Source organism: Ixodes scapularis, unplaced genomic scaffold (assembly GCF_016920785.2).
Source record: "Ixodes scapularis isolate PalLabHiFi unplaced genomic scaffold, ASM1692078v2 PGA_scaffold6__148_contigs__length_123643588, whole genome shotgun sequence".
NCBI lineage: Eukaryota > Metazoa > Arthropoda > Arachnida > Ixodida > Ixodidae > Ixodes > Ixodes scapularis.
Genome location: NW_024609881.1, coordinates 58,883,646 through 58,906,324, shown reverse-complemented (window position 1 = coordinate 58,906,324; position 22,679 = coordinate 58,883,646). Strand labels below are relative to the sequence as shown.

The 22,679-nt window shown below is 47.6% G+C and overlaps 1 protein-coding gene across 1 annotated transcript in view; it reads right to left on the bottom strand.

Moving 5' to 3' along the window:
- Positions 1–11,217: 11,217 nt before the first annotated feature.
- The window catches only part of LOC8053806 (hydroxyacid oxidase 1), a 48,417-nt gene continuing 36,955 nt past the window's right edge, over positions 11,218–22,679 (bottom strand). The window contains exons 3-8 of the mRNA XM_029989911.3: positions 22,392–22,647; positions 21,079–21,242; positions 19,936–20,027; positions 16,283–16,441; positions 13,493–13,562; positions 11,218–11,588 (exon numbers count right to left, since the gene is read on the bottom strand). Coding sequence (XP_029845771.2) covers positions 11,521–11,588; positions 13,493–13,562; positions 16,283–16,441; positions 19,936–20,027; positions 21,079–21,242; positions 22,392–22,647 — 809 coding nt within the window. The 3' untranslated portion in view covers positions 11,218–11,520. The remainder of the gene's footprint in view (positions 11,589–13,492; positions 13,563–16,282; positions 16,442–19,935; positions 20,028–21,078; positions 21,243–22,391; positions 22,648–22,679) is intronic.

The following is a 22,679-nucleotide window of genomic DNA, read 5'->3' as shown; positions in this document are numbered from 1 at the left end:
ACGACAAATTGTGTCTAGGTTTGTGTGTTTTTTTTTAGTGATCATAAAGATTTATTTTTTCGTACTGCTCTGCCGGTCCGACTCCATGCTCTCCCGGGGGTTTCGGTATCATCTTAGTGATCAAATATGTTCTAGTGTACAAGGTTATTTGCGTAAAGTTTTGCTTTCTTTCAGAACACTCAAGGTGTGCTTTCTTTAGTAAATCCCCGTTCACTTACCCGAAAACGATTGTATAAAGATTTATAAGATGCACTGCTGCCGATGTCTCTCTATGTGTAATTTTACTGTGATATTCTAGGGCTGCACGTACTTCAAAGGGTGAAAAAGTGTCAATAAAACCTTCGGTGAAGTCTTTTACCTTTATACTGCCCAACGCTGTACTGCCTCAAAACCCGTGGCTAGAAAAGAAAGATATTTTTGTACAGTGGTCAGTGAATTATATCCTCTAGAAAAAAAAAAAAGAAACCGAGATGATGGAGCAGGTATTTACTGAGTGTTGGGACGCGAGGCTCCATCCGGACATTCTTCAGCGCACGCTGAAGAACGATGTACGTTTAACTGCGCCCGGCATCCGTTTGTTGATCCTGAAAAACGAGGGAGGAGTCCTCTACAATATGTTCATGATTCTCGGCCTCCACAGCCTGTGGAGGACAATAATGAGTGTTAATAATGCTGATCTGAATACCAAAACAGTAATATAAAATTTAATGTAATGTGTGGCATATATTTGCGACGTATTCCCTGCACTTTTTGAGCTCCCTGATTGGTTGCCAATACTATATGAGTTTGTGGTTAAAATATTTTCATGTTCTGGCAATTTCTGCTAAGTGGCTATTTCGATTTGAAACAATTTGTCCGTGTGTGAATGACTGTGTGCTTTATCAGCGTGCCCAAACCAGTAAAATAAAAAAAAAGATCGGCGGCCGAGTGGGTTAACGAACACCAGCACGGAGCACGTGCAGCGAAAGCTCGCGCCGCAGAACTCGGAGATCCTGAGCTCAATAGTGAGTTTTGTAATAGGGGGCCACAACATTTGGGTTCCCCTAGAAATTGGGGGACCCAAACGCAACATGGTTGACGTTGACGGCTCATAGAAGAGGGCTTTCGCAACGCAGCGCAGAGGGTTTACGTTTCCCGCTTGCAGCGCCAACGCGGCTAACGAGCGTAATAACAAAAAAATAAAAATATTTAAAAACCGTAAAACATGTGGGCTTAGCAAGTACTTTTTATTTACAAATAATAGTTAAGGTAAATCCCAATCAAGCCGGCTAAAACAAGAGGCAACCTAAAATACGTGTAAATGTTGTTGGCTGTATTCAGCCGAAACAATCCAATCCGTAGCGCTCTAATTTGACGCTCGTTCTCCTATTTTTTGGGCGTTCGTGTGCGCTTTGACCATCTGCTGCCGAAGATTTAGACCTTCAACTATGCTGAAGCTGAGACGAACGCAAGCGAGCATACCCTGCGACCAGCTGCTTTATTTATATCTGAGCTGGAGTGATTCAGAAGCCTTGAAATACTTCATAATGTAGAAAACCCGAAACTGTGGTAAAAGCAACGAAACGGAGTCGAAGAAGAAAGACAGGGAAAAAGAAGGCCCAAAAAATAACTTAGGAATAACGGTGGATAGTTTTTTGTCATTGAGACGTTCTTTTCCCCTGTCTTTCTTCTTCGACTCCGTTTCCTTGCTTTTACCACAGTCTCGGGTTTTCTACATTATGATCAACATCCACCAGCTCGCCTGCGCACTCACAGTTTTTTCATTGAAATACTTGTTTTCGAGCTGCAGGTGTCGTGCTACGAACGAAATCCACTCAGAGCCACGGAGTGGCAATACGTTGCCATGTCAACGGATACCGCGTCTCTTTAGGCTTAGGAAGGGCCAGAATCAGGGACGATTTTTAAAATGGGCGAGCCCACCGCTCAATATTTGTGATATGAGCGATATAAAGCAAAGTAAAAGCCGGTTGCACCTTGCAGTGGCAATGAAGGCTAATACTGCAGCGACCATGACGAATTTGCTCCGAAGCGAGCAGAAAGAACGTCGCCATGTTTGCCCCACGTTATTTCTCGAATTTTGCGTTGGGAGGGAGCGCCAACCCCGAACCCCAAACGGAGTTTGGGTTCTGCGCATGCGGAGTGGTGAGCCCCTATTTCTTTGAGGCCCCAAGCGTTGGGGCCTTCTATCTTAAAACTCTCCAATGCCCACCCCTGCCCGTTTCGATCTGGATGAGCATCGTACCGGCGTGCGGTCGTGTATCACTACTGCGTGGTGCACGTTAAAGACCCCAGGCTAGCGGTTGTACTGCATTGGCTAAATTCCTCATTTACAGCTGAGAGACAAGTCGCCTGTTGAGGCAGACGAAGTTCACGCTGCATAAACATACCCACACCCCAATTGTTATTTAGGAGGTGTTGCGTGGATGCACGGTACATTATCTGAAGGAGGAAGGAAAAACTTCGGACACAGCAAGTTTGCGGCGACGCTTCGTTTTATCGTAACTCGGCAAAGAGCGAAGGTTGCGGCCGCGGCGAGCCAATCAGAGCGACGGAAGCGAAGCACGTGACTACCCTTGGTGCAGCTAGGGAGAGAGAGAAGGTGCAGGCGCCAGAGCGTTGCCCTAACAGTTCAAAAAGAGAGGAAAGAGTAACTCCCCTCTTACCCGGACACTTTCATGCGTGTCCCAGACTTCGCTTTTGTTCACCTCGCAGATCAGCAGGTCGATCAAAATTCGTACGAAGGCGGCCGTCCTCTCCCTGCCACCGGTGGCATGAACGGCACTGCGCGCCGCTATGGACCTGTTTCACAAGGGCGCCGCCGTCTTGAAATACTGTCATTTCCAGTATTCGCGACTCCGACAAAATGAGCGGCACCTATCAAAAAACAAAAAAAAAACAAAAAAAATAAAACACACTGAACTGGCCGGAACAGGTTTTTTCGCGATTTCCGCTAATCTATTCTGGCTTCCGTTTTTACGTTTTCAGTGGTCTGCGCGATGGAACAGTTCTCCCGGTGACTCGGTCGTAACTGTAGTATCACCTTGTACCCGGGTTGCTATGCACGCGACCTACGCAACCGCGTAAGCCAGACAGTCTGCCTTTCTCGACGTTCATGAGCACCGTGGAAGGAGAGTAGGCAGTCCTTTCATCGCTTTCTCGAAGAAAGTCAAGACTCCGGAAGCTCACTTATGCCAACACCTCGCCGCAGTTTCGAAACGTCGAAGATAAAAAGCGCTAGTGGGCGAAAACATTGTTTAGTTGTGGCCACGCCACTTGAATATATTTAGAATGTAAAAGTAATTGTCACCCATTCCCGTTTTGACTCCCCCCTTTTTTCTTAAGTATTTGGAAGTTGAAATGTTTTGTTATTTTTTCGTTGTCCATGCGGAATATGCCTACCAGGTGGCTGACCTGGAGAGTAAGCGAAAATAGCCTATTTACCTTTTTGGTTACTCCCGTCCCCAGTCACCTGAAAGCATATCCGGTAGGGGGGGATAAAAAAATCGTAAGACAGTTCATCCTGCAAATAATTAAAAAAAATGGAAGGGAGGCAAAAAGAGAATGAGCGGTGGGTACGCTTATAGTCTAAATGTATTCTGTTGGCGTGGCAACGCCAGAACAATGTTTTTACCCATACTAGAAGGGAGGGTATCCAAGATGGCGCTGCCCTCGTGGAAAAGGTCTAAACTCGTTTTCACCTCAAGAACCGTAGTAAGAATGTCCAGATTTTTCGCTGAGCATTGTTAAATTTCCCGTTTCTGTAGATAATTAAGATGAATACAGATGTATTTTAGATTTGATACACGTTATCTTATAACGTACACGTTTCAAATGCAATAGAGCACCGCTCCTTCCTCCGACTACCAAATCACGTAAGAACTACACTCTTAGAAAAAAGTGTATGGATAGTCCTCCCTTAGGGGACGAACGGTCTTGCAACCTATGTTCCTTTAGAAAGAGAGAAACTTTCGTCCCTGAAACACGGGAGCAAAGTTCCTCCGTCGCCTGCATCTCATTATAGCGGCCCTGAATCGAGTAAATCAAGCTCAATAAGGCTTAACGAGGACGCTACGTCTCTTGTACGGGACGAGAGGAGCAGCAAATAAAAGCGTAACACGAGCTTTCCGCGAACTGTGTTTATTTCCGAAGCCAGATTCCCCCCAAAGGTACAGAAACTTGCGTTTCGAAAGCAGTTACTCGGTCTTCTCGTCGACAGCACTGCGATGTTAAACGGAGACAACCGATACCCAGTCACTTCGCGCACTTTGCGTCTTACCTTTGGTCTTCTTTGAGTCAGATTTCTTTCGCCAACCGCACATCACGGAGAAATGGCAAACCAATCCGCGAAACCAAAAGCCGCTCTTGAAAGAACATACTCGAAGCCGCTGTTTATCGCGTAGCGTGAAAGAAGGTTAAATCGCTTGCCACCAGATGGCAGAGTCAAGCAGAGCAATTGCAAGGTGCTAGGCTAGGTGGCGCTAGGTACCACCCAATTCAGGCCACTATTGCGCATGCGAATCCTCTACTAAACACACATTACGTATAGCACAAGCATCAGGTGAACATACATTGAGCACATACAGATACATGGCACATACAATCATCAATCCAGCAGCACACCACACTAGCCCGAACACTACACCCGTGCAGTCAGTCAGAGTATTGGGAGGAGGAAATCAAAGGAAGTGTTGCTTCTGCGTTTCCGTCTTTCATACTGGTCGTTTCGAACGTACGGAATTTTTCGTTGACTGAATAAGCAATAAAAAAGATTACCAGCATGTTGATTTCATTCCAGCAATGTCATACCTCTGAGAGTATTTTGAATGGCTCAGGGGTGAATCTCTTATTAAAAAGCAAACGCTCGATCACGCCATAATTATTTGAAAGTAATAAATCAAGCCGCTCCAATGCGGTTCGAAGCCATGAGTTTGTTTCCCCGCACGGCACGTCGTAGCCTGCATTTCTATTGTAGTGTTTGTTTTTCTATTTGTGCTGTTCGCGCAAAGCTGCAATTGCCGTCTTGAATTAATCTCTTAGAGCGGATATTCACTCAGCTGGGAGTGACGCTTCACGGGCTGAGAAATCGCTTTTGGATCAACTTGAATGCAGTCAAAGCCGCGACTTGCGGCAGGTGTTAAGTGTACGGAGCTACACCGTGGCGAGCTCGAAAACTTCTAGCGCTCATCCCAGCGCGCCACTTGGAGGGCAGTTTCTCCAGGAACCGTAGTATATTTAAATAGCAAAATAGAGTGTAGCTTTTTTTTTGATTTTACATATTGTTTTTTAATGCTAAAATTTCACACAGTAAATATACGTACTTCCGTCACGATTTCGTAATGTTCTCCTTTCCCCAGAGCGCAATCGCTTTCGGGGACGGGACGACCGACAGTCACATTGGCCACTGTACGATAGGAGCTTACTGTTCAGACCAGCGTTCCAACATGACTATCCGGACGTCGATCGATTGCACCTAATCCCTCAAGTGGTACTAAACTGTTTAATGTAAAGCGGAATGTCAACCTGCGACACCCCGCCCCCTCCGATCACGGCCCGACCAGCGGCATCAATGCCCGATGGTTTACGATCTCATCTTGTTGTTACACCACTGATACGCGAACACACGGTCACATCGGCGATAATTCCATTCTTCTGTTCACAACCCACAACACTGCCATCACGATGTTGCTGCAATGTTGCTGACACACACAAATACAGAACCTCGTTGAACGCCGGTTGCACTTGGCATCGGAAAACAGAACCGAGCTCAGCACGGGAAGGACCCAGGCAGCCGGCAGCAAAACCTGCCTGTCCTGGACGCAGTTCCTGCGATTTCCATAGCGTCGAAAACGTCGACACAGTTCCGCGTGGTTTCGCTACTGTAGTTCCGTGCCGCGTGAGTCCCGCAATCCGGAGACGGCCATCTTACCCAGCGTACGTGGCGCTGCTGGCACTGCTCCGGAACTTCAGTTTCTAGCGGCTTCGTTTGCTCGTTTGATAAAATTAGTGATGAAAGCGTCAATGCAACCGAAATGTTCTGCACGTTTAGACTAGAAGACGGAATCACAGGCGGCCTTCGCTGCCGCTGAAGCTCAATCAACTCAACAGCTATTTATTAAACAACGTGCACGACCTGCTCGTAAAACGAAACCGAAAGACGATGAGTCGGGAGGGCGAAAGCTTTCTCCCGTCTGCCTGGAGAAGGAGAAAAACGTTTCGTTCCTCCCCTTTTTTCGTGTTCGCTTGGGGGCGCGTCGGTAGAAGGGAGGAAGACGCGCCGTTGCTACTTCTTTCCTCCATTTTTTCTTAGAGTGTAGTTCACGCGGCATATGAACTAGCTTAAAGACTTTCGTTTTTTAGGTGAAAACGAGTCTAGTGAGATAGAGTAGTCACGTATTTCCCTCCGACACGGTGTTCGGCTCGCTTGGACAGTAGCATTCTCTGTTTGCCGAGTTACAGTGAGACGGAGACCAAGCTTTTTCCCTGAATACTGTAACAAAGCTTTATTTTCCTTCTGATGTAACTTCTGAAAATAAGAAAGAATATCTTGAAAGCCGTACCTGTGTGAGTAGTAATAAGGTGATTGAGTAATTCAACAGACGTGTGAAACACAACGAAAACAATAACAAACAAACAGTGAACGATTTGCAAAAACCAGAAGTAGTTACCATCTATCACGAATAACACCCTTTCAGAAGTTCGCGCCACCTAGGAGCTGCTGTGGCAAACATCCAAGTCCACCGATGTTTGGGCAAATACTTTGAGCATATGCCCCACCATAATCATTACCATCACCATCATGGTGGTGTGTTGTAAGCGAAGGCTGCGTCAGTGTTAAGCGCGATCCAAACCAACGCTTCTTTTTGCGGCTGTAGGTCGTGCGCGCCCCGGATGTGACGGATTTCGTGACGTCGCGCCGGTTCTTCGCTCCTTCCGGGCGCGCACAAAAAAGTTGGTTGAGTTCAACTTCTTTCTCAACGCGCCGTGACGTAGTAGGGCGCTCCTGTGTCCCAGCCAATCGGTGGAGGGCAAGCTAGTTCCGGCTCCGCGTTTCTCAACAACGCGATCTCTCTCTCTCTCTCTCGCCGTCTGGCCGGCCAGTCTGTCGCAGTTGCACTTTGCTTGCTTGCGAGTATGGCTGTGTCTATGAATTTTCCCCCCGTTTCCGACGCGAGGAAGGTGACCGCCAGAGTGCGCTCGTGCCTGCGTGCGCGCGTGCGCGCTTGCCCGAAGCTGGCCCGTCCAAACTAGAGTCACTAAATAAGCTGCGCTTAGAGTATCGGCACTCCGTTCCCTGACATTGTTGTGGGCGCCGCCATTTTGGCTCGTATGCAGAGCAGACGCAACTGCCGATCGTCATGATTCAAAAGTGCGACTTCCTCAGCATTTGATTCGGTGTTAGAAAGCTCATGTAATATTGCTTTGCTCTGTCGCGAACGGTTTAAACATTTGTGGAGAGCGGAAAAACATTTCCTGTGATTTCAGATAAAGCTTCAGATAACTGGCAACCATGATTTTAAGACACAATATGGCCAAGTGTCGTTACTTTGAACCGTAGCTTATTTAGTGGCACTAGTCCAAACCAAAGCGCGCCGGAAACAGCAAAAACGTCACGAAATACGTCACATCCGGGGCGCGCACGACCTACAGCCGCAAAAAGAAGCGTTGGTTTGGATCGCGCTTTAGGCGTGAAGTCGGTTCAGCTCCTTAGGAGAACCTCTACTACGGCAGCGTCCAGTGTGGACTCGCAAACAATCACAGGCTTTGTGCCAAAGAAATGCCGACCGCCAGTGCTGCTTGATTGGTTTTTGAAGGGGGCCTATTACCGGCGGCCTTTACCTTTCAAGTCCCGCAATGCATGGAAGACAGCATTTACGGATCGATCGTTTAGGTCTGTTAAGATAGGACTAAGCAGTCGTTTCGTGGAGTGAAGCACGTATCGCTCATTAATTGTCCCCCCCTCCCCCCTCCTAAATTTAGCGAGGAGAGATGAAGGTCCCGGAAACTGACGTGACGTGACGTCGGGGTAGGGTGAGACACGAGTCTTTCAACTGTGACGTAGCATTACGTCAGGCGACGCTATGTCGATTTACGCGTTCAATGTAGACGGAAGAGTAAAGTCTTGGTGTTACCTCCTCGTATCACGCCATGCCATGACGCCAGGCCGTGTCAATCTCCCAAAAAAATTTTAGCGGTGAAACGACGCCGTTTGACGTTGCGCGACGTAACCACGTCCTGTGACTTGAACTCGAGCGACGTCAATCTGCCAGCTAAATTTAGCATGGGGGAAACTGACGTCGCCGCTTCGAGGTGTCATGTCACGTGACACCATGAGGTCATACGGCGTGGTCACGTGGCGGGAAATCAATTGGCCCGCTACTATCGGCGGGAAAAAAACACCGACGAGCGGACGGACAAATAGCTGGTATTAGGGGGTATTGTTAAACAGGATTGCACGCTTTCAAACTGAAATTGAGATCTGTATTCCTGACATCTGAACTCCGTGGAATATTAGCTTATAGCATTTTTTGACATGTAAAAGAAAAACAAACGAAAAAACACATAAAAAGTCCGAGTACACCTAAGCACTTTTCAGTTGAGAATGCGAAAGCATGCCGCCTGCCGCGTATTGCTTCCGCCTCGCGTTGTCGAAGGGCCCCGTCTTCTTGCCACCTGAGACGTTTTGAATCGCGATCCGCTTGAGCTTCACGCTCTCTAAAGGCTTTATTGTGTCTCCTAGCGCCTTGCGCCACTACTCGTTCCGCCTGCCGTGTATTCGGAGACTTGACAACGATGGTGGATTTCGATGACTGTGTCGTCGCTCGTTGTGCTGCGTTATTCCGCTCCCTTAGTACGTCTGAAGTGTACTTGTGTGTGCGGGCAGGTTTCGCCACTGCCGAGGTTGCACCCGCCGATGATGTAGATGCTTGAGGTGCCGCGATGTTCGTCGGCATCCAGAGGAGTACTAGCGGCCGAGCGCGCGCCACCGAGTTCCTTTTACCGGCGCGCTGCCTTAGCAGGCCCGCAGCGCCATGGGGTGGCGTTCCTTGAAACTTTGACGCGTGCCGGCCAATGGGAGCCTATCCATCAGATCGCTGTCACATACTACAGGCTTCGCTTCATTGCGACAGGGGAATTTAGGTAACCATTGGCCGCGCGGCTTTAAAAGCTGATAACGATTGTTCGCTCCAGTGTTGTATGTAACAGCGTTCCAAGGAACCCCGTTCCTGGAATGGGTTCCCTTTAGGAGAAATGAAAAAAAAGCCGCTGTTTTATTTTGCATTAATGGAGCTGGAACGGGAAATCGTTACTTTTTCACCGGAACGGAAAAAGAACGTCGTTCCTTTTAGTCGACCAGTGGGGTATTCTTATTTATGAGGGAAATTCGAAAAGTATAAAAACAATATCGTTACGAAGAGCAGGATATCGTTAACTTTTTGCTTTTTTGCTTACTCATCTTGGGGTTTATTTCGTGTGGTCTTCGCTCTGCTACAGTCGGGTGATGGAGAGCTAATGGACGTCGATTGTTTTGTCAGTGCTTGAGACTGCGATTCAAAAAGCAAAATATGTTAGTCCCAGAAAAAGACAGAAAAAGAGGAACGTTTCCAAATCAGATACCTTCCTTGCGTCCACGAATTCTCATACACCCAAAACGTTAAGGCCGACTGCAGCTAGCACTAAACTTCAACAACAAAAGAACAGGTTACCAGACATCGAACACACCAATGTATACCGAATATTGGTCACTTAAAAGATACACAAAAATTAACCTTTCTTATTCCTATCCTTGTCCCCCACCTCCAACTGAACAGTGGATCCAGCCTTCGTAAAGAAGGACTTGCAGTTCAAGACTGATCTTTCAAAATTCCTACCCTCTTCTTCACCTGCTCGTATTGCGGAGAGAAACATCGAGAAGCAATTGTTGTTAAGTTCGAACAAGGAATTTTGTTAGATTGAAACGTGTGAGGTTGTCGTAAAACGCTCGTGCAATGTGGGGTAACAATACATTCGGCCCGAATGAATCGCCCACAACAAACATGAATATGGTTAAAAGCTTTGATGTTTATTGGTAAATATATTAACAAAATAAACCATGCTTCCGCTGGTTGTCTTCTCCTGGTGCTCTTCCATCACGGCATTCAAAATTCTATGTTTTCAATATTAGAATAGTTAAAAAAAAACTTCCTCCACCTATTAAATTTGGTAATGAGCAAAATACAAATGTAACGTACATGTAACGACACGTTCAATTTGTTTAACTGTAACGGGGACGAGTTTCGTTTTCACAAATGTAACTTCCCAAACAGCACAGATTTGGCCTGTTATTATCGAGTGGCTGGAAATGGTCCTTTGGCCAGTGGCCAGGCAGTGGCCAGCCATTGGCTGATGACTGGACTTTCCCTGGATATTGGCCAATGGCCACTGGCCATCAGCCATCGGCCAATCATTTACTCATGAATGGCCACTCTTTGGCCATTGACCATCGCTAGTCCATGGCTAATTCTTGGCCAAAATTTGTGCTGATTGGGTTGTAACGGGCATTCGTCCCATAAATACAAAGGAAAGAGAAACGATATTTCGTTCCTTTTTTCGAGGAACGTGTACAACCATAGACTCCTATATACGACAAAACCTGGCTGATCGCCACGAGAAGCGGCCGGCGATATGGAAAAGGTCGGTGGAGCGGCACAGAACGGATCAGAGGAGTGCCACGTGACCGGCGGCCCGCTGCGGCGAGACGCCGAAACACACCTCTCCCGAGCGAACAAGTGTGTTTCGGGTCCTCGCCGCTGGAAAAGCTGTGCGCTGACGTCCAGGTTCCCCGAGAAATTGCTCTTTGATGCTCCGTGCTACCAGATCCTCGTGCTCAAGATTGCGACCGGGCACTCTATGGCTCCGTCGTCGAACTGCCCGGCTTCGTGAGTATAGAGGAGGCTATTGTACAACACTGGTTTGCTCTACAGGATAGCTAATGCTCTCGCATTAATTAGCGAAGAGTGTGTTGAGGCTCGCCAGCATCTTAATGTTGCTCCACAGCCAATGAGATTGAGGCAGTAACTGTGAGATGCTGAGCGATGGCCTGGCGGCGATGCTAATGCAAGCGAGGCAGCGTTGCGTGGATCAACTAGTGATAGGGTTTGGGGTTTGGGAAGAGGGGGAAAGGGGTCGTGCGGGCTTTGTCCTTTAAGACAGGGACGCCATAAACGTGGAGTCAAGAAGTGTGAAAATAATGAGTCACGTCCTGCATTTGTCAGATGTCAGTCACACTATAAACCATTCTAATAACCACCTTCTGTGTGCTGCCATCGTTGACTACTGGGCTACGGATGTTCCGAGCGTGAGCAGTACTCTTGCATAAAATATGAAACGCCTCGCTTTTTTTTTTTTTTTACCTCGGTAATAAGCGGTGGGAATATGCATAGAAAAGCATTCCTTTCTCTTAGGCTAAGTCTTCCTGACGACACCCGTTGTCAATGCTTCGCCAAATCGTGGTAGCTTGAATCTCCGCTCTTGAGGATGCAATCAGAGTCTGGCGTAGGTTTCTTGACGAGCAACCATTTCCGGCCGTAGTTCGGCTATTTTCGGTGCTCCTGCGGAGAGCAACGAGCACAAAAAGAAAGCAGTCAGAAAACGACTCACAACATTACGCTTCACCTTAAGTTGGACCAAGGGAACGCCACAAGACATCGCCGACTATCCATCGCTTCGTAGGCGTCACGTGACTCGCTGCCCGTGCGACGCTGGGCCCTTTTCAACGGTCACGGGACAGTGTCGCGTCACTCGATTGGCTTCTGTGGCTTGTAGCGTCCTCCGCGCTCTATCATAATGTGAAACGGTGTACAGAAAGCGTACCGTCTCAATCTGCAGTTCGGATAAATTTGGGAAAAGTGTCAAGGAGGCTATGGACCAAACACCGTTTACAAACAAGTCTGCGTTCGCCCAAACCTGGTAATACGAAGAGAGCGAAATTAAAATTCGAATTTCAGAGAATTCGAAATGTAAAAATATAAACTCCTATAAACTCCGAATTATTGGCAAAATGTGAACTCCGAAGAACAGCTTCGAATTTAACGGAAAAAAAAGAACCCCGAAAACACACAATCTATCTGAAAGGGCTTTCCCTGCTTCGGCCCGTTCGCCCGCAGTGTTGTATTCTTCCCCATTCACTCTTACTGTTTACTGCTGATCAAGGACCCCTTGCCAGAAAGCACCGCGTCTGCGCAAAGCCAGGCTGAAAGAAAGCACTGCGAGAACCCGCGTACCAGCTGAGCGGCACATGAATCGCGCAAATATGCGCGGTCGCGCGCATGTCGGCTTTCGCGATACGAAAAGACGAGCTCGGTATTGCGTGCGCATATTGTCACAAATGACAATTGATGAGGCGATAATAACTGAAGAAACTAAACGTTCAACGGGGCGAACTTGTGCCCAAAAATTAAAAAGAAGGGGAACAGAAGAAAGCAGAGCGTCGTGGGCGTCGAAGTCGGCGTGACAGCAGAGTCGAACGCTGGGGCGAAACTGACCGAAGATCGCCATGCGGAGCCCCCTGGAACAATCGGCCTAGAAGGTTCCGCGACGAGAACATTCGCACCTCGAACAAGCAACAGGATTCTTGAATTTACTAGAACACTAAATTGCGAGGATAAACAAAAGACGCGTCGCTCCCATGAATCGGACCCTGGCAGTTTGCGTGGAGGCAGGCACGATAACCTTTAGGCCACGGCCGCGCTGCCTACTTGGCTAGCTGCGCGCGCGGCAATATGTAACGTTTGAAATAATAAATTAATTATAATAATATTGTTTTTATTTGCTCAGGAGAGCCACACAACGGTAGAAATACAACAGCCCGTGCCAAGCGTGCCAGCGGTTCCGCGTCTAGTTATGGGGAATATGTGACGATATGATATGCAAGATAAGGTCGCCGTGTTCTTCCGATTCTAGGGAAAACCGTTGCCGGAGTTTCGCAGCTTGGGGTATGCGGTTAAGGCGAGTCAGCCAGTGAATCGAGATGACCTTGCGGGCTGTTCATATATTAAGGTTTTATGTGGTAACAATCTGTGAGACTCTACAACACGCGCTGCCAGAAATGGTTGAGAGGGGCTTAGGCCTAGACGTCTAGGTGGCATTGGACCCATTCATATGAAAGTGTGTGTGAACCAGTCTCGAGAGATTGTAGCGTAAAGTCTCGTCGTACCCGCGAAAGGGCGTGGCGTCGCGCGTGCTCGGCGGGCGTCAACAAGTAATGAGCATGATGATAGACCGCGCACAAATAGACAGAAACCACAATGTGAGAAGAGAACGGAAGAGAAAACAAATTCAGTTTAGCGGATAGACTGAATTTGTGCGCAGCCTATCGTCTTGTTTAATGCAAACCAACTAGCCCAGCTCACTACCTTACTACAGTGGGAAGCGTTTCTTCGGCGAGCGAATTCGGTCGGCGGCAAGTGCGTCTTCCCCAAGTGTGAGCCAGACATGAGGCGTAAGCCTCACTTACCGATAAGTGCCATTCCCAGATCCAACTCCTTTCTCAATATCTCGAGCATCTGGGTCACGCCATCTTCCCCCTGTGAAAAGATATTGGAGCGCAAGTTGTTCGCAGAGACATGTGGAGAAGTGTGCTTACCCAAGGGTCGATCAGGCCAGTATTTGCCAGCACGAATTTTTTTATTGAGGATGTTCACTAACAAACGGAGTAAAAAATAAATTTGAGATTTCTATATGAAGCAAAACTAAAAGAGAGGAGAACATAAGACAATGCTCTGATTGGCGGTATAATGAAGAAACGCAAAGGCTAGCTGCCTATATCTCTACCCGTTTCCTCTCAAATCGAAGCGAACCAGTATGTCGTCTGCTGCTCAGACAAGGCCTGGCGTTCGAACGGCAGAGCCTGCGCGACGAGTATACATGACGCTCTTGTTCCCCCTGATTTGAGAGAGTCAGTGCGTAGAGAAAGATGCAGCCAATGAGTCTACACACTATCTTTCTAATAAAATATTTTCACTCTGACATGACGAAACTTTCTGATCCCCGCCCCTTCTCCATCACGTCTCCGCATATAAATCATTTTAAAGCGATCAGCTTTTGAGGATCTTCAGGCCACTTTGAAATATGTTTCTGACCGCACATTTTGCCCGCTAAATTTAACGGAAAAAATGAAGTCACGTAACTCTATGTCACGGGACCTATACACACATTCAGTTTCCCAGTTTCGTCACTAAGTTTCATAAAGAATTAACGTCACGTGACACAACGTCACGTGAGATATACAAAATTGCAGTTTCCCAGCTAGATTTTGCGTAAAAAATAACGTCGCAACACCAATCTAGTTTTAGCTTTACATTTAAGGGGGAAGTGACGTTACGTGAATTTACACCACGTGACCTATAACAAATTTAGTTTCACCGCCTAATTTAGCGACGAAAATGACGTATCAAGATGTCACGTGACCTGTTCGCAAATTGAGTTTCCCCACGAAATTTAGCGGGAAACTTGACGTCACATGACATCAACACCAATTCAGTTCATCACTAAATTTACCGGGAAAAAAATGATGTCACATGATTTCATATTATGTGACATAAACACCAATTCAGTTTCTCCGCTAACTTTTGCGTGAAACTGACGTCACACGGCCTGATGTCACGTGTCTTGCGCCCAAATTAATTTTACCCGCTAAACTTAGCGGGGAAAATAACACGCGACCTGACCCATTTCTTTCAGCTATGTCTTGAGCTAGTTGCTTAATTAGACATCAACATTGTCGTTTCTGGCATATCTTTTTTTCATTTTTTTTTCATGACCACTTAACAATTTTTGTTACTTTGGTTAACCAGTACACAGAACTGCTGAGGGAGACACAGGAACACACGAGTAACCATGGGAGCAATAGGCAGTGAGGTCCAGTAGTCTCCAACAGTACCGGGAACTTTAGGCCCCAATAAAACAGAGAGTGCTTACTTTTGACCGCTGTGACTATCATCACTGGCAGATTTAGGACAGCTGAAAGGTCCTTCATTGATCGCACCTCCAGCGCGAGCTTTCCGCGTTCGATATCCCTTCGGTGTCCCGTGAGCCTTGAGCGTGCAGGCGCTTCCAAAGCACGACGGAAGGCACCAGGCGCGTGCTAAAAGCTAGGCATCGGCCAGAGACGTCCTTTCGTTCTCGCACTGCCCGCGACTATAGTGAGTCCTTGGTACAGCCATAGCCTCCTACTATATAGTGACAAAGCCTGGCAGATCGCCACGAAAAGCGGCCGCCGAAACGGACAAGCTGGAGCGGCAGACAACGGATGAGAGGATAGACAAGTGACTGGCACCCCGCTGCGGCGAGACGGCGAAACACACTTTTCCCGAGCGAACAAGTGTGTTTCGGGTCCTCGCCGCTGCAAAAGCTGTGCGCTGACGTCCAGGTTCCCCTAGAGTTCCTGTATAGGCTCCCTACGGGAGCCAAAGTTGCGCGTTTATCTCCGTACGCCGTGTTTCCTGCACGGCACATTGACCCCACTCGTAACGTGACTGAATTCGGCGAATAGCGGCACCGCGCGTTCGAGGCGCGCGGCGCGCTCAAAAGCAGGGGAACGTACGCCGGGGCGTGTGCAAGGTCTACTTTCCTGCACGGCACTTGATCCGGCTCTTCACGTAATCGGATCTCGGCGAATAGGGAGTATTCACTGGACGCCATATTTGTGGGTGCTGTTTAGAGTGCTTGCTCAAAACGAGTTCACATCAATAGGCTGCTAAGACCGGCACTCTTGATGGTGCGGAATGCACGTTCCAAAAGAACTGTGGAAGTCGCCATCAGCAAGCGCTCAGCATCCGCGCACACAGCTATGGCCGCCAGTGAATACTCCCTATAGCGGCGCGGCGGCACTTGGAAAACAGACGCGCAACTCTGGCTCTCGTAGGGAGCCTATGCAGGAACTTTAGGTTCCCGTAAAGCCCCTTCATGTACTAAAAGTAGCGCAAGGCGCGTTGGTGCACGAGGCACGTGCAGCCTGCAGCCCTTGGAAAGATCATGACGCCACAGCGCAGCACTGAGTTGGATTTCAGACGCCACGTTCTTCCCAGAGCTGGCACGTGGCACGTGTCTCGAGTATTTCCACAACAATGAATGGCACCACTTTTCCCAGGATAGAGGGGCTTACGGTTCCCAGAGAAGCGGCTTTTTCGTGATCTGTGCTACCGTATCCTCGCGCTCAAAATCTACGACCGGGCACTCTATGGCTCCGTCGTCGAACTGCCAGGTTTCGTGAGTATAGAGGAGGCTATGGTAGAGCATATCTTACATTATACGCCAGCCCCCAGAGTGCCGGGCGTCCCACGAAGACGGCTTTGGCTCCAAGGGCGAGGGCCTTGATGGCGTCGGTGCCGTGACGAATGCCTCCGTCCAGGTACACCTCGACCCGGCCTCGAACTGCTCTGATGATCTCTGGCAGGGCCTCGATCTGCGCAACCACCGAAACCGATGTGGTAGATCTCAGGAAGGGTTGTGAACCTCTGGCTCGGTGAGTTCGACAGAACTAATTTCCACACGCAACAAATGCACAATCAAAAAAGAAAAAAACACGTAAAAGCAGGTTGTTCGACGCCTAAACTTGTGATGTCTTCTTTTTTTTTTTTTTGCATACTCATTTATATGAACAATATAGTGTTAGCGATTAGGTTGAACAAATTACGATGAGGTTGGATTAAACTGTTTGTTTGATTTAAACTTTGAGGTATACACAAATGGGCGATTATATAAAGGTTACAGTTCTAGAGCGGTGCTGTGCGTCGCTTGGCGTCGTCCGATGGAATGCCCTTCTCCGTGGGCGGGGTCCCTATCACAAGAGCGAATGACATTTTAGCGAACAGCAACATTTGAGCGAATGGACGTTTTAGCGAATAACGGGGGCGCGCGTTAACCCATCCGCCGCGCTGCGCTTTACGCCGCTTCGCCGGCGACAGTCTGCGGCAGCTCATTACAAAAATATGGAGCCACTTGGCCCACCCGAAAACGCCGCTTCGCGGCGTCCGACTATTTGCTAAAGTGTCGTTCGGTGAAACGTGGGCGTTCGCTAAAACGTCATTCGATCAAGTGAGTGCCTCCCCCGTGGGCGAGGGCGGTCGCCTCCGAAGCTGTTGCTTGCGGGCACGCACGCGGGGGTCGGGTTTCATGACAGAGAGGCCCCGTCTTGGGGGCTCGGGCATTCTCCAGGGACCGTATAGCAACTTCTGTCTGGGAGCAGCCGGGGTCGAAGGCCACCTACGAGCTTTTGCATTCTTTTCTGATTAAAATCTCTTGATCGCTAACAATAATGAGGAGATAGTTGCGTAGTACCTGGCGCGAGCGTTAGGATATGTTGGTTAGAGCAGAGTGCCTTAATGTGCGCTTTGCTTATGGTGATGACATCTGACCACTTTGTTCCTGATGCTTTTGTTTCTTTTTTTGTTCCTGAGCGCGAGCAAGCACGTCTCCTGGCACAAGTTCATGGCATTAACAGTTCTACGGCGGCACTTTCTTGAAGGTTATTTTTTGTATTTTTCTCGAGAGCGTGTTTTTTTGGGGGCATCTGGTACTACATAGAATATCATCGCTCTAAAGAAAGCTTGCATAAAAGCTCCGAAGCTAAGAGAACCATTTTCAAGGAGGGGGTGCACGTTTACTGTAGGTGCAATTAATGCATGGAGATCGCGCAGGTAGCTTTGAGCCCAGACTATCAAGTTTTTAACATTGTGTTTATATTTATTTTAAATAAGCAACACTCCAACCTCACTCGTATGTAGGCCCGTATGGGAGTATTCTCGTATTCGTGTTTTCATAATGGCCCCTATAGGGGCCATTATGAAAACACGAATACGAGAATACTCCCGACGGGGACTAGACTTGGTACCAAGCAGCGCTGGCGGGAACGCGTAACAAATAACGACGTTACCGGTAGCGTGTTGCTTTTTGGTAACGTAGTAACGTACCCGTTACATTTTCAAAATAGTAGCGGGTAACGTACTTACGTCGCTTATTTCATATAACGGGTAACGTAGTTACGTTACTCGTTACATCTTCCCGAGACCTGAAAAAAAGCACACTTACGTTGTTCGTGTTTCTATACTTCGTTTCACCTTAAGTCAACGCTACTAAACCACTCAGTTGGGACACTGACATAGAAACTGCTCTTAAAAAAATTGCACCGACTCGTCCACCGGAACCGAGCTACTGGCGATCACAACGCCGCCATTTTTCCCGCAGCGGCCACTCGAGGAACTGCGCATGACTTATATTTTGGCTTTAATCGGCCATTATGGCGCCGAGACAGATACGGTAGTAGAAGTCACAGGGGCGCCACCCCCGTCTGCCCAACGAGGGCGTCTCGAATTACTACCGAAGCTAAGATGTATCTACGTCGGTACGCGCTACCTGAAATCACCGCTGAGGCATGGTTGTATAAAAACAATATTAATTTTGCCGCAAAACCTTACAAACTAAAGATTTTAGAAAACGTCACGCGCCCTCAATTTGTGCTAAACTCCAATAAAAGTTACTACGAAAAGAGTTTTTTCCCGTTGGTTGTTACGCAAAAACATGCTTTCTAAAAGCTCAAGGTGACTACATTAAAGACAGATGTTAAAGGGTGGCGCTGTTGTCGTATTTAGCTCGGTCTCGGTGGAAGCCAGCGGCCCACGTTTCAACGGTGAGTTTCCCAACTGAGTGTTCTAGTAACGTTGCTTAAGTCCAGACGCAGCCCACGCTGCGAGCTGATGGGACGAATCAGATAACGGTAAAAGGGCACCATCATGGTGTTCATCATGCATCTGTACGTCTTCTATCATCTTAAAACCGATCATAAAGAAAAGACCCAGTGACTCGCGCTTTTGACTCTGCTTGACTTGCCCTATACGCTTGTAGCGTCGGCTGTGTTTGGAGTTAAGCTGAAGCGAAGTATAGGCGCGAAGTCATTAATTACTACACGCATTTCCTGTACCTTCAAATGTTTTACCATCTTTTCCCTACGGAAAAGGTCCTATTTTAGAAAAACCGGAAAGCCCACGCCCTTTGTCCAAACGTCGAAAAACGCTTTCGCAAAAAGATGTTACCGTCGATTAGTGAATAAAAAGTAACGCAAAAGTAACCTGCGTTACTTTTGATCAATGAAGGCAATAATGGCGCGTTCCTATTATTTTGAGGGAACGGGGGTCGGTAACGCGTCCCTTTATTTTGCAATTAGAAGGAACGTACTGCGTTACTTTTTTTGGTTACGTCTGCAACCAAGTAATAGCCAGCCAGATATTTTATCGACTGATCACCGCAGAGCAGTTCTTCATTTATTACGTGAGCTAAGCAGAGCAGGTGTGTGGGGACAGAAAATAGTTAGTTTATAAGGTGAACAAAATGACTACACTTGTTTCGTGATGCAGACAAAGTCCTGGGAACGTGGAATCTGTTGAACTAACATAGGCATGAAGTGTGCAGTTGCTATAGCCCTGTAGACATCAACGGCACTTCCATCACACGCAGTCAAAATGTTCAACTCGGGTACTACATCTCTATGTAATCTTAACACCTTTTGTTTCGGTACTTTTAGTAAGCGGGAACACGGGAGCGCGTGGCACTGGGTACCATCGGAGCCCTCTAAGGACCCGGAATTAAACTGCAGCGCCACCGATGCCACGGGCTCCCGTGTTCCTACTAACTGTGATTAACATTGTACAAGCTACAGTTTATGTTTTTATTACTTCTAAAAATAAACACTTCCCCTAAACGACCGCCCTCATTAAAAAAAATAAGTTTTAGTTTAATGTCTTAAAGCCTAAAGGCGCACTAGTGCTTCGTCCCGATCATCCACTTGTGCGCCTAGTTTGATGGGAGAAAACGATACACCGACGCCGCAAAGGTTGCAAATGGATAACCAAAGCAAATAATTTTCCGCTGCACCGATTCGAGAACTGGCTTTGAGGAACGTACTGTGGATGTTACTCCGTCCAGTTGCCGAGCACCATGGTTGGAGACGAGGATGCCAGAAACACCGCTGTTGACAGCATTCCTCGCATCTTCGGCTGTGGCAAACCAAAGTGAAATGATAAGCATTCATTCCGATGCTTGGACACATTTGCAAAACAGGCACGCTTCAAGGCCTAGTCTGGCCACCGGGGGTATAGAATCCGCTTTGTTGGGGCATCAGCTTTGTCAACCAGAGACAAGCGAGGCAAAGAATGCTGCCTCTCTGGTGTGTTTCCACGTCATTCTGCGTTGCTACTACTGCTCAACTTGCGTTTCTTTGCTCATTTAAAAGACAATCAAATCACATAACGCTGTAGTCGTCTTTGCAACTGCGTGGCTAAATAAATACCCGTGTGAAAAGTGCTTTTATTTTACTTTATTAATCGAAGTCGGTCTGGTTTTCACCACTGTTGGGCAGAGTAATATTTTCCTGTTAATCGATAGACTTTTCCTATAAAATCCCACAAGGCTTCTCGCAAATGACAGATTGCACCGCGCGGCGCGAGGAAATGTGGGGCCGTTTTGATGTAAGCCGTTGGCGAGCTCGGACGCTTTGTACAACCTGGAAGCGGCACACATCCTTTCCCCTTACCACTGCGAGCTCAGAGCACAAAGAAGAAAGAGCGAACACGTTGAAAAGCCGATTGGTACCTCGTTTTGTTATTATCCTGGTATCTTTGCATTTTGAAATCGCAAGACGCTAAACAAAAATAAGCCGCTCGTTCCTTTTATGGGGCCCCTCATGCTCAGTACATGGGAGTGACGTAGCGCATCGAAATTATGGTAAGAAGTGCCGCGTTTTTTCCGAAATCGCCTTTTTGAAAACCGCGGTCAACGAAGCTAACAAACACATGAAGATGAACGGCGTAGTCTTCAGAAACCGAGGTCCGTTTTCACACGGAATGTTTCTTTGAAATCGCTTACACTTTTATAATTGATAATGGCAAGCTCTGATAATTCAGCATCTGGCACAAACCCGTTGGCGCCACATTTGTTTGGATATGGACTTAATTTTGCAATAAAACAAGAACAAAATACAATACATTTCTTTTTTTGGGGGGACACAAAAATGCAAATAAAGAAGTAAAAAAAAAGTTTCTGCCTCACCGGTTAGCACTCCTTTTGCGATAACTTTAAGGTTGGTGATGCTCCTGAGCCATTTGATGTCGTTCCACGTCAAGGAAGGATCCAAGAGTTTTTCGCCGTATGCAGCGAGCCCTGACCCGGACGACGGATCCAGGCTTCCGCCAACGCCTTCCAGGTTGGCCACACTGGAACCAGTCGAAACAAACCGGCATTCTGAAATCAATTTTTGTTTGTTTGTTTCTGGTCGCTGATTGAACTCGAATATTTTTTATACACGTAAATAGACAACGCTAGACTATACAAATACATACCGAAGGAGAGGAGATCAGTACATGCGGTGACTCCAGAGTGCCGAGCTTTGATTGAAAGGATTAGTGGGTCGATGCAAAGGCCCTTGTCTTTACCCACTGTATCCCTCCAATGAGGTTGAACGGGAGCGTCGCCTTTCCCTCGAGCAGGTAATGGTTTTCAAACGTCGAATACCAATTCGCAGGGTGTAACGTTCGAATGCCGATCACCGAACACTAGACCGTGGGCAAAGAGCAAATGAAACTTTTTGGCTATGATTGAAGTGAAACACTTTGGTAGAGGCAAATGCAGCTGCCCTTATGTAGCTACCCATTATAATTGTTATTCTGAACTCGGAACTTTGACTCATAATAATTAGTAATAATATTTATATTGATATTAGGTAACTTGATTTCCATTCAAAAACCTTTCAGTATCCAAAATGGCGGGTCGGTAAAACTATATTTTTTTCCCCAGCGAGTTTTGTAGATATGAGAGTCGTTCTTATTTTCGTTTCTTCGTTTCGGTCTTTTTCGTTCCCAACGTAGATGAGGGCATTTTAGCTTGGCCTTATCTATGCTGCTGATATTTAACCTGCTGGCGGCGTCTTGCTAAAGCGGTGATATTTATTGGGAAAGGAAGCGCCTTCTCGTCACGGCGGCCACCATGTTGCCCCATCCCTTCTTACCGGCGCCAAGAGCAGACGCATACATGCCGGAACGCGTGACTTGCGTGTTCTTGAAGTTACTCCAGGTCACTTCACAAATGGTAATGCTCAGTACCTGAGTAAACAGGTCATAAACGACCGCATAGAGTGAGAGGCGACAGGGTGGATACGAGTGCAGACGACGGAGTTGTAACCACTTTGGGAGGGACGCCAGCCCAGCAACATTGAGGCCCTCTACTTTTAACACTTTTTGCTGCCGATTTTATTTCTGGGGGGTCAATATCTACGCTCATAAACGTCCCTTAGAAGCTGCTTCTTTCGAACCATAAACTTGAGACTTAAAGTACGCCAAGGAAAGATTTGGAAAGCAGTGGCTTACGTCAGACCATCCGGCAATGTGAAGTTGTTCTTGACGTCTGCGATTCTGTTCCCAAACAGGGGTGTGTCGACGGTGACAACAAGTGCCTTGTAGCCGGAATTCTCTGCACGCTTCACCAGGTCTTTGGTGATGTCTCGGTCCTTGTACACGTACAGCTGGAACCAGCGCAGTCCTCCCGGAGCTGCAGCAGCCACGTCCTCCATTGTGGTGTTACTCAGCGTGCTCAGGATCATCAGTGTGTTCGCTTTCTGGGCCGCTAGGGACACAACAAAATCGTGAGCAGTGGTC